General features: G+C 36.0%; 1 protein-coding gene across 2 annotated transcripts in view; it reads right to left on the bottom strand.

The window, feature by feature from the left end:
• Window positions 1-3,307, bottom strand: part of LOC109403272 (flotillin-2) — a 37,871-nt gene extending 34,564 nt beyond the window's left edge. Inside the window, exon 1 of one of the 2 annotated variants that reach the window (XM_062855407.1) lies at window positions 3,141-3,307. In XM_062855407.1, the coding sequence (XP_062711391.1) occupies window positions 3,141-3,273 (133 nt within the window). In that variant the 5' untranslated portion in view covers window positions 3,274-3,307. The remainder of the gene's footprint in view (window positions 1-3,140) is intronic. The other variant, XM_062855406.1, reaches the window with a different exon arrangement.
• Window positions 3,308-12,169: the final 8,862 nt, after the last annotated feature.

Raw genomic sequence — 12,169 nt, forward strand, 5'->3', positions numbered from 1 at the left:
GGGGTAACATCTTTCGAAGAAATGGTACGTATTCGGGAAACTAGTTTCCGGGGAAATTTCGTAAATTCCACGGATCCATCGTAGTAAGAAAAGGCATCACGAAAAGTTGTGTGATCGTTGAAGCGCATGTATATGCATAGACCAAAGCAATATGCGGAGGTTTTATGCAACTGTCAATGGTGTGCGACACAAAAGGATAAGGAAATATACTGACAGACAAAATAGTGTATGCAGTCAGGCGGAAAGAGCATTTTCGAATGCGAAACAATCTACATTGGATGAGGTTGAAAAGTTCCTAAATGGGTCGGAAAACAGTAAAGCTTCTGGAAAGTACGAGATGCCAGTCAACCTTGAGCGCGAAAGCGTGCATCAGCACCAAGCAATCCCCCATATTCTCACAAAAATATGAGATGATTTAAAGTTAGAGGGCTTCGTAGCCGTGCGATTATTGTGTTAGTCGTCTGGCCATTTCGTAAGCCTCGGAGTGTGGGTTCGATTCCCGCTCCAGTCGCTGTTTCGCGTGTTGTCCTTTGTCTCATGTTAGTCGTCGTTCAGTAAGTGCAACCCCTGGTTGAAGACGGGCGGTGTTGTGCATTTTGTTATGATTTAGCATTAAATCAGTCTGTGCAGCCCAGCTGAAGACGGTGGAATAAATAAAAAATACCCAAACTGTTGATGGTTGGAAACAAAAAAAAAAAAAAGGAGAGTGAAAGGAGGTATTTCGGAGATCTAAAGGAGAGAGGCGAATGGGCAAAGCTGGGGGTCTTAATTAAGTGGGAAGCAAAAGGCCCAAGAAACAGAGATAGCTGAATAACAGTTTTTAAAGCTATAGTTTGCTTGAGAATTGTTTGTTGAACTCTTATACAGCTAAAACAATGGGCTCCGAGTGGATTTCAGAGGCTCTTACGGTGTGGTAAAGACCGAAACCCCGGAGTTTGAGACTTACAGGGGCATTTCAAAAGGGCTGTGAGGCGTTTTCTGGGACTCAGGGGATTCCAGGGCATTATAAAGGTGAGTTTCAGAGGGATTTTAAATGAAGTTTGCAGAAGAGTTGCAGCGATATTTTGGGGCGTTTCAGAGAGTTTCAGGGATTTCGGGATATTTCATACGCTTTAGGGTGTTCAAGCGCATTTCATGGGGTCTCAGGGGTTTTCAGGAGGACTTCGGGAACTTCATGTTTCAGAAGGTTCCAGGGGCGTTTTCGAGGAATTTTGAAGTGTTTCAGGTGAACCCTAAATCCACCCCCCCCCCGTGGCTACGCCAGTGGTGCACACTTATTTTAAAATGAAAAAAAAAAAACCAATTTTGATAAAAAAAATTTATTGTTTGAATTGTTAATAAAAGTACTGACCCAATTATGATGAAATTTTCACCATTTTTTTGATGCTTTACTTGTAGAACTTACAGTTAAATCTTCATACGTTTTGATGAGCTATCAACAAAGTTATACCCTAAACAACTTTTAAAATGGATGTCCAAAGATTCCAAAATCACATTTTATTGTATCGACAATGCTAAACCGATTTTGAAGTAATTTTTATGGTATTAACTACATATAGTATGCTATTCCTGGTTAAAACATCATCCATTTTTGTGCTCGCAATCAAAAGTTATACATTATTTTGTGTGTCTCACTTTTCGAGTCCTGTCTTTAGCATTAGGGGCAATGGAATTTGGGTTAATGCGTATTTTTTATATTTGAGTGGACTGTAGAAATTTATTATATTTTTGTCATGACAGACTCTAAAGATTCATACAAAACAATGTTATTTAAAATTTAGGATATTCTGGGTCCTCCAAAAATTTTATGAAATATAAACATCTGGATGAACAAGCATATTTTTTCGATGCGAATCTTACTACAAACTGTTTTTAATTATTATTCAATTGGGTGCAAAGAAAAGACTGTTTTTTTTATTTCGCCAGTGACGCATCCATAAATTGGTGAGCTCGTTTCATACTATTATTTTATTGTGAAAGTTTTAAAAATTGTATTCTTCCATTTTACAAAAAGTTGAAATAATAAGAGTCACAGAAGAGGTTTCTCTTCGCGTCGATTAGAAGCTCATAATTACTGCACACAGGAATGGATATTTATCGGTGAGTTTCTTCCATATTAAAATAATTTGATATGACACATAAAACTAAACCATAATTTTTATTTACCGCAAAAAAATGAAGGGTTCGTCACTTGAAGTATTGGCACAGTTCCCACGGCACTTTTTTGTTAATAATAAATATTTATCTTTCATTTTTTTGCATTCACAAAACATTTTGTGCCAAACAAGTGTTTTATCTCATCACTTACTAAAGTGAATCCAGATCATGTGCTTTTCCCCTTCCCCTCTAACAAAACTCCTTCCCGTGGCAGTCGTAGAGAAGCAGAGGTGATCTCAGTCTCTTGTAAGCAACATTCGTCACACTAACATTCCTTCCCTTCCTCCATGACCGTAAGGACATGACCGGCACCGTTATTGCCGTAACAAAATTTGTAATTCTCTCACATTGAGAACCGTAAGCTATTACCAAGCTCTGTTTATTGGTTCTTTGTACATATTCGATTGTTCTGGTCAATCATAGAGTAGCAACTACGAATTGTACGGTCATCTATGCTGATGCTCTCATGCTCATTATTTGATAGATTTTTCAATTATTGTTATTAAAGGTTGGAATTGCCAAAAATCGTGGAAGTGCTTATACCATACTATGCCGAGAAACGGCTTAGCGTCTTAACTTGGACGTTGGACAAAGGCTGCTTTACAGCTTAATGGGCTAAGACCACTTCAACAGTAGATAACTGAGAGCTGAGCATTTTGCATCGTGAAGTAGCCACGAAAGATACTCTATACCCAAAAAAGTTTCTGGATCGTCTGAGAATCGTATCCGTCACCCTATATGGACACTAATAGTTGCCGAATCGACGTCTAACGATCAGCTATCGGTTAACAACCTCCCGTTTAATTTTATGAATACTCCATTCATAATTTTCTATCATTTGAGCGTAAATCAAACGAAAGCTACCAACGCGGAAACAATCAACGGATGTGATAAAAATGTCACATACGTAAACATTACTCGGTTTAATGACTCAGATAAATACTACACATTTTAGTATAACTATTCGCGCAATGACCTCATACCTTGAACTTGTGCACTTTTTTCGAAATATAAAATCACACTCAATTCTATAATTGCCTTTATCGTAACCAAATATATGGTAATGGCATGATTCGATCTCTTATGAAAAATATCAAGGGATAAACTGTGCGACATCGGGCTGATAGTTTCTGGATATCACGTGATGTTAGCGTGGTGGATAGCTTCATGATTTTTCTTATCATTCATGTGGATCGTTTCGCACACGAAGATATGTGGGAGTTACCCACCTAGCTGCAGCTGCAGCAGAGCACCATCGTTTTGTTATGATTTTTCTGCCGACGTGCACGGCTGCGGCTGGGAGCGCGCAAATTTGCGGTTGCATTCGGGTGTTGGATTGGAGAAAGTCGTATAGGAATGGTTGTCAATGGTGCGTGACGGTCAAAATCCAGCCTGCAGGTCTATCGCCGCACCGCTTGCCTTCATCATAACTGGCTCGGATAAGATTTTGGAGTGCATTAGGGGGCCTACGAGACCTTGTTCACGTCCTATCAGCTTCTGCGGATTTCTGCATGCGAAATGCTGTTGTTTTCTTCCGTTTCGGAATGTGAGTGTGCGTGTGTGCTTCGGTGCAGATCTGTGCGATGCAGATCAAAACTATTTCGTAACTGTGCAATCAATCTGGTTTACTCTCACTACAGATGAAACGTAATAGTTCCTTCCTCGTTTGTCTGCTTCCAGCAGTGCGAAATGAGAGCTTTTCCGAAATCAAAATAAACCAGCTTAGGAGCATCTTATTACGGTAAAGATTTGATTCGAAGAGGTGTATTTAACACACTGAACAACATGCCGTTCGATCTCGACCGCGTATTACAATTAGATTTGGCCAACGGTCATATTTGATTTAAATTAAAGGTATCATCAATTGATCAAAAGATTCTGAAAGAGGAGTTTGTTATCTTCCTATAGAGGTAAACATTCGTTTGGCCGAGCTCTATTTCATCTATTTTTTTCACAGCTGTAATAATTTTTTGATCTTTTTTGTTTGTTCTAGGAGTTCCAGCTGTACTGAAATTCAGTTCTACACGCAAAAAAATCCGTTCCGATATACGTGCACTTCCAGTCACGGCAACGGGAACAAACGGGAATTATGCATAGCAACGATAACAACAATAAGAAATGTACACCATGAACTAGATATCACGTTTTCCAGAACGCCCATATTGACAGCTGGAACTAGTTCCAGTTCACGGTGTATATTTTTCGCGTTTAGTATCATACAGGCGTATCTACAATGATCGATTTCTCTTCGGATTATTCCGGAAAATACGACCAATATTCGGATTATCCCTCGGTTTATTTCGGAGAAGGACGACTAGGACTAGCATCTTAAACAACAAAAACAACCAAAACTGATTTGCATTCCAAGTTATTAGCCAAAGAGAAAATCGATGAAATACACCGAGGGATAATCCGAATATTGGTCGTATTTTCCGGAATAATCCGAAGAGAACATCGACGAAGAGAAATCGATCATAGTAGATACGCCTGTATGATACTAAACGCGAGATATTAACATTATTAGGTCATCCAGCCTAACATGCAGTTAGAGCCTCAAAGCTATACTCTTAACAGTTGTCATATCCGCTATACAGAGTAACATTGAATTGGAGCTGTTTTTAAATTATTTGACATATTAAGGGGGGGGGGGGGTCATGATGAAATGGATCCTTATAACTTTCTAAAAATGAATCGCATTTCTATGTTTTCTACCACAACTTTCAGATACACTAGTCAGCTATGACATAAGATTATAGAAAGGTCATAAGGTTTGAGATCTAGTTCTTGTCAAACAATTTTTCAAAACACCCATCTTGCTCCAGCTAATTTGTATGGGGGCAAGATGAGTAAGTAACCGAAAGTTAGATTTTTTTCCAACAAAAAAATACTATATCTTCTATTTTTTCTTTATACATCCAAGCTTCACATACATATAAATTACATAAAAGCAGTGATGAAAAACATGGGTTGGGTATCTATGTTTTTTTTTGCAAAATATTAAATCTCAAGGTCTCTTAAGGTCACGGAATAGCCTTTCAATGAAAAATGAAACATTTTCAAAAACTGTGCAAACATGCAGAAAACTAACGGTGATCCATCTTGCCTCGCCTACATGGGATCTATGGCATAAGGAGTATAACGAAAAAATATTTTTTTTTTCTGTACAAGGAAGATAACAAATTTTCAAATAAATATATCACTTTTCTGTGGATCCGCGTCGTTGATCTGGGAAAATTATTGAAATATATTGAGGGGCCCAGAATCAAAGGGGTGTAAGTGACCATTTTGTCGATTTTGAGCTGAGCATATCATAAAATTCTTAAGATTTCAAGCTTTCAGGAACTTTTTTAAATTGTTTCTAGGATGATTGGAAAAATTACAATAAATCAGAGGAAATTGGGTTGATTTTGAAGCTCCATACATTTTGTATGGGATGAAAAATTGGTCAAAAACTTTAAACCTCATTTACTCGAAAGTGGGGTTTTGTCACTTACAGCCCTTTGCTTCTAACCTATTATACGCTTGAAATAGGCACTGACCCATCTTGCCCCCACATACTATATTGTTATATACATTGCAGGTGTACAATGTGTGGTGGCAAAGAATTAAACACGAGTTCGCTGCAATCTACGGCGAACTCAACATCCGTTAGGTCGCAAAAGCTGGACGGATACGATAGGCAGGGGTATGTTGTGAGAATGCCAGACAACAACTTTGCAAAGCTGGTGTAAGCAAGAGAGGGCAGCGTGCAAGATGAGCGGTCCAGGTGCAGAACGATCTGGAAGTTGCTGTGGGAAGTTCTGGTGAAATCTTTGGAAGAATTTCCAAAGTAACCCCAGTACAAATTTTTGAAAGAACTGTTAAAACATTTTCTGAAAAATTGTGGAATATTTAGAAACTATTCCATCGCCGAAAGTTTTACTAAAGGCATCTCTGTGGAAATTTCGGAATAAATGTCTAAAGAAGTTTCTGAAGGAATTTTTGAAAGAATCCGTGGAGAAATTTCTGCTCAAATTCATGAATAAAATCAGTGAATCATGCAAGATGCTTCAAGAAGAAGAAGCAAGATGCTTTGAAAGAATTTTTTGTAGAATTTGTAGAATAAGAAGAATTTCTAAACAAATCCTTAAAGATAATTTCCGTATAAATCCATGGAAGATTATTTAAAAGCATCCGCGAGAAAATTTTTGTTTTTTTTTGGATTTTTTTAGAAACATTTTGAGAAGAATGTCTGAACAAATTTTTTGGTACATTGAAAAAAAAAACATAACAATGATATGATTTTTTTTTTGGAAAATGTTGATCGTTCATGGACACGACACATGAATAGCAAACACTAAAAAAAATTGGTTGAAATCGGTTGAGAACTCTTTCCGCAATCTTAGTCACCGCATCGACGTTTTTGGAAAACATACTTACGAGATAATCGCGTTTAAAGTCTCAAATTTGCACTACGCGCCCATAAGGGAGCGAGACGCAAAACGCTATATCTTTGCTTTTACTGCTTGGATCTCTATGAAAATTTGACACAGCATTCTTAAGGACCCATACTTTGAGATAAAAGAATAAAAAAAACGATTTTTTGCTCGACCATATAATCCCTTAAAGAAGGGATCCCTGGAGGAATTTCTGAAACAATTCGTAAAGGATTTTTTTTTTGAAACAGGGATTCCAGAGTAAATCCTCGGATACATTTCCAAAGGGATCCCTGAATGAATTTCTGAACTTTTTGAATTTTTCGGGCCATTTAATCAAATAACGTTATTGTATATGTCCATTGCTCAAAATATTGGCCTTTGAATCAACCATACATATTTTTGATGGCAAAAGATTTCTATCGTAACAAGCTAGCACGATAGTGGTTTATTCGTTATTTAGCGAGAAATACTAATGTATGCCAAAAACTCCGAGCCTTTTATCGAAAACTCAGTTGTCATGCAGTTTTTATATGTTCTGGCACATTTTGGTATAAAACAAATTGAAGAGTGTGTGTAGTGACGGCTGTACCATAGGTACCATAGGTGATAGTTTGTATTCATATGTTTATAATGTCCTCTTTTCAAATATTATTTCATTGACTTTGTATAGTTCGTCACCATGAGTGTGGACTTGGAGGTTTGTTCCATTTTGTAACTGTTCGGGATGGAGGGTAAATCTGCAATATAACACTAGTTTACAAAATAAAACGAAAGTCGTGAACTTCTGTCAACGACCAAAATTTTGGAAGCATAATTTAGCGCTGATTTCGATACCGTGCTTCAAAAAATTTAAAGAAGAACAGTTTTTGAGTTTTAGCTTAATATCGAGTTTTACAACTTTTTAAAATATGGAATTTATTAAAATTCAAATATCTTGAGTTTTGTTCAACCAATTTTAAATCTTTTTCCATAAATTAAAAGCTGAATATAATACCATTCGATCATCTGAACATAGGTTTTGCGTCAGATTGATGAAATTCAAGAAATTGGCGAGTTTTGGGGACAATCTCCTTAAATTTCAGCAAAATTTCCAAAAATATATGAAGAAATGTATTTTTTTTTCAATGAGAAAAAAACAATTTAAAAATTCTTTCTCAACGTTTATTTGACATATCATATGTAGGCAAGTTACAGTAAATTTAGCTCAATCGGAGCATTGATTACGGAGAATGGGATGTGTGAAGTGAGCGACATTGCTTAAAAATAGAACAAAAATCGATTTCAAATCATCAACCTTGTATGGAAAGTCGAAAAAATGTCCGTTCGACTGTAATTTTTTCTATCGCGTTTTTGAATTCAGGGCATGATTCTACACCAAAAACGATCATCAACTTACCGAGTCCAAAATGCTGTAAACTAGTGTAATCGATCGCGTTCGGCATTGTCTCGCGCGGAAACGAAAACAATAGACGCGCGGGTGTTTAGTGTTTAGTTTTGTGTTGTTTCTTGTTGTGAATGCATATGGTTTGGATCATTGGTTTGCCCTTTGTCGCGTTCAGTTCATTCCTGTGTGGAATGGGCTTAAAGCTTCTGCTCTCTAATGGGGTGGAGACGCGCGACAGGATTTCTTTTATTAGACATGTTTTCTATAGAAAAGTGGTCGGTTGTGCGCGAAAGTTAGTGTTTATTGATTCATGGTCAGATCACATCACCAACCACAGGTGACTCCTAGACCTGACAATGTACCCTACTCTACTAACAAAAATTCCTTCCCAAGACAATCGTGGAGACACTGGGATTTCCGGTCTCTATAACAACGGTTGCCTTACTAACAATCCCTTCCCTCCTCGATGACCGTAAGGACGTGGCCAGCACCGTTATTGACATTACTTGTGAGTTCTCGAACTGTGCACATTGAGAATAGTAAGCTGGTCCCAAGCCCTATTCATTGGTTCCTTGTGCAATTTCGATTGTTCTAGTCAATCACGGAGTGGCAACTACGAATGGTGCGGTCATCTATGCTCATGCTCATGCTCATTTTGGTATAAAACAAATTGAGATGTCCACTAAATCGAGGTATGTATACTAGGCTGCGGCTTATTTTTCAAAAGTTGTTGAAACCTGGAATTCGTGAGCTCTTCTGAGTTCAAATGACACAAAAAAGAGAAACCTCTGAGTTTAAGCCAAAAATATTGAGATTTAGAGGTCGCGCAATCGCTTCAAAGTTGAATTTTCGAGTAATAAAAAGGTGTTTTCACTTCAAGTGCCATAACTTTCTCAATTTTCAACCGATTTTCAATATTTTTTTATGAATTCTCACAAATTGAATTTTGAATAAACTCGTAGAACATTTTTTTTCCAAAATCACGCAAAATATGAGTTTATAAAGATTTATTAATTTTTTTCTTCTTATTACAAAAAAAAAATAACTTTAGAGTCCTATAACTTTTTAGCCGTTTGACCAATTCCATTTTTTTAGCTTGCTTTTTTAGATATTTTTGTTGCCTAAGAATGCTGTGAATAAACTGTACCTTTAAAAAATCGTTTCAAAATGGATAAATACAAAAAAAAAGTTCAAAAACACGTGTTTTATTGGAAAAACCAGAATATTGGCAACATTTTAATTATTTTAATAAGGGTCGTGAGTTCAAATCTCACCTGAGCTGTGGATTTTTTCCCAATTTAACCAATAATTTACCCATCTGTACATATGTACGTTGAGTTGTTTGAATTTCATAACATTTTAATTGTTTGTATGCTTAGTTTCGGGCTTAAAGTGAAAAAAAAAATTCTAAATAATCATATAGAAGCCTCAGACTACAGTTTTGGGAATGTTCTGAATCAAAAAATATTTTCATCTTCTAAATGCGAGGAAAAAAATGGAAAAAAATCCTCCAATGTGTTCCATATCCCTAAATATGATGCTAAGTATCTGGTTTGGAGTGAAAAATTGCAAATATTCGTCAAAAACTTCACTTTTGCATGAAAAAATCAAGTTTTAAGGCATGTTTTGGCAAGTTTTGGAGTAAAGTATCATAAAAATGACTACTTTGATGAATACAATAGTTAGTGTAGTGAATACAGTAGAATAGTGTAGTTTGTCTGGGATAAAGATAGGCAACAGAAATATCTATAAAAGCAAGCTTAAAAATTTGGAATTGGTCAACCGTTTGAAAAGTTTTTGGACTATAAAGTTAATTTTTTTTTGGTGAACAGAAGGAAAAAATAAATTAGATAATTAAATACTCATATTTTGCATGACTTTGGAAAAATTTAATGTTCTACAAGTTTATTCGAAATTTAATTTGTGAGAAATTTATAAAAATAGATTGAAATCGGTTGTAAATTGAGAAAGTTATGGCACTTGAAGTGAAAACATCTTTTTATTACTCGAAAATTCAACTTTGAGGTGATTGCGCCACCTCTAAATCTCAATATTTTTGGCTCAAACTCAGAGATTTCTCTATTTATGTCATTTGAACCAAGAAGAGCTTACGAATTCCAGGTTTCAACAACTTGTGAAAAATAAGCCGCAGCCTAAATGTATACCTGTAAAATCTATGACGCAGTTAGAATTTTACGAACAATTTCAACATTGTGTTGGAATATTTCAAAACAAACCAAACAACTTAGATGAGCAGAACTTGATGTCTATACTCGTAACAGTAGTTTATTCGTTATACAGAGTTTCATTGCCTTTGGTTTTTGGAATTATTTGAAGACTTATATACATTAGGGTGCCAATGGAATGTATGGGAAAAAATTTAACCATCGAATTCCAAAAACGGGTAGTGCTCAAAAGTTTCGTCTCCTCAAAACAAGGCCCCATGCAAAATTTCAACTCAATCGGACTTCGCTAAGTGTTTCCCCAAAGCGGTCAAAGTTTGGCTGTTTTGAAACACGAAAAATATCCATGTATAGGGATACATGAAAATTTCGAAATAGAATTTGTTTGATGCCAAATGCTATAAAAGTGCATGAAACGTCAAGATCTGGAGTAATAAAAAAAATAAAAAATAAAATTTACTTTTTGGACTTTCCTGTCTCTCCCGAACGTATCCCCAATTATTCGCAATGGTTTTTGTGCTTCACTTGTTTTGCATAAGGGTGATCCTTTTTGTAGAAGAATAAAAACAAGATAATAGTATTTGTATTGTATTTTCCATTAGGGTTGTTCATTCAGTGGGAAATTAAGATCAAAAAGTATTTCCAGAAAATTTATCCAGGTAATATTTTTCATATAGCTTCAAACCATGATTTCCTACAAATCTTTCGGTGACCTATGTATAATGAGATAATAACTAGGCTCAGTGTACCAGTTATGGCTGTAGTACCTCAAAGTCGCTATAGTTTATTTTCAACCTTTAATGATGCAAATCAAGATGAAAAAAATCGTGAACAACAGATTACGATCACAAAAGATGGCTGCAATCATTAAAACTTCATGATTTGCGCAAATTGTGATAGAAATAATTCATTTTCCTTAACTTTTCTTCTTCCTTGCACCCTATTTCGCCATAGTGTACCAGTTATAGCTAATCCCATAAGGAATGCATGTAAATAGTGCGAAGTGGAACCCAAATTAACAATTATGACTGGTACAGGGTTCCTATCATTGGCACACGCCGTGATAAATACTAAAAGTAGTTTTGGCTCGGTTTCTATATTTTTCGTGTAAAGTATGACAACTTATCTATCATTAGACATATCGATGGCATTCGTCGGTCTTCTTCTTATTTTTTGTAGAAATAGTTTTGCTTAGGTAGTGTGATAACTGGTACAGGCACCCTAATAAAATATTACTTTAAAATTATCGCTTTCTACTTGCGAATGATATCTCTTCCTGAACTTTACATGTCACTGAAGAACCTTCTCTGCATCTTGAGATGTCATAGTTTTGTTGCAAAAAAAAAAACAACAATCATCAGAGCCACTTTTCGAGTATGGAAAAATTTTCAACTAGGTTTTAAAACAGTTTTATTGCTCCTCTTAATACGGCTTGCAAAACTTCTCGAAAAGTGGTCCACTTAGCCGGAAGATGCTCTTAAACAGTTTGTGATGTATGAATCAGTTTTATTGCAAGTTTTATGAAATCGGTCACGAAAATCTCTTATAGAGCCAAACAATACTTGAAATATTACTTGAGTTATTGTATGTTTTTGTTCGTCCCATCACGTTAGAGTTTAGGTTCACTCACCACTTCGGTATGGTTTTTGGCAATCTTGCCTACAGGTAGCTAAGGTATATTTTGTTTAGCATCCTACTGTTGTTATTCCTCCAGTAACGTATTTGTGTTCTCGGAAAAGAAGCAGCTCAAAGCCAAGAATCTTTTTAGAAACAATAAACAAAACAGTCAGCTCTACAGGGGATAGACAAAATGATCGGGGCAGGCAAAATTTTCACTTTCCAAAAAATGGTCAAATAGTTGTAACTTTTTGTAATGTGTATCGAAAAAAATAACTGTAAGTTGATCAACTAGTTGTGTATCAATGGTCAAAATTTGGAATTGATCGGACTATTCTACATGAAGTTAGAAAGCTTCTAGGAAAAGTCATAACTACCGATAGCCAACTATGAACTGTTTTATCTCCGGA

This window comes from Aedes albopictus, chromosome 3 (assembly GCF_035046485.1).
Source record: "Aedes albopictus strain Foshan chromosome 3, AalbF5, whole genome shotgun sequence".
Taxonomy (NCBI): domain Eukaryota; kingdom Metazoa; phylum Arthropoda; class Insecta; order Diptera; family Culicidae; genus Aedes; species Aedes albopictus.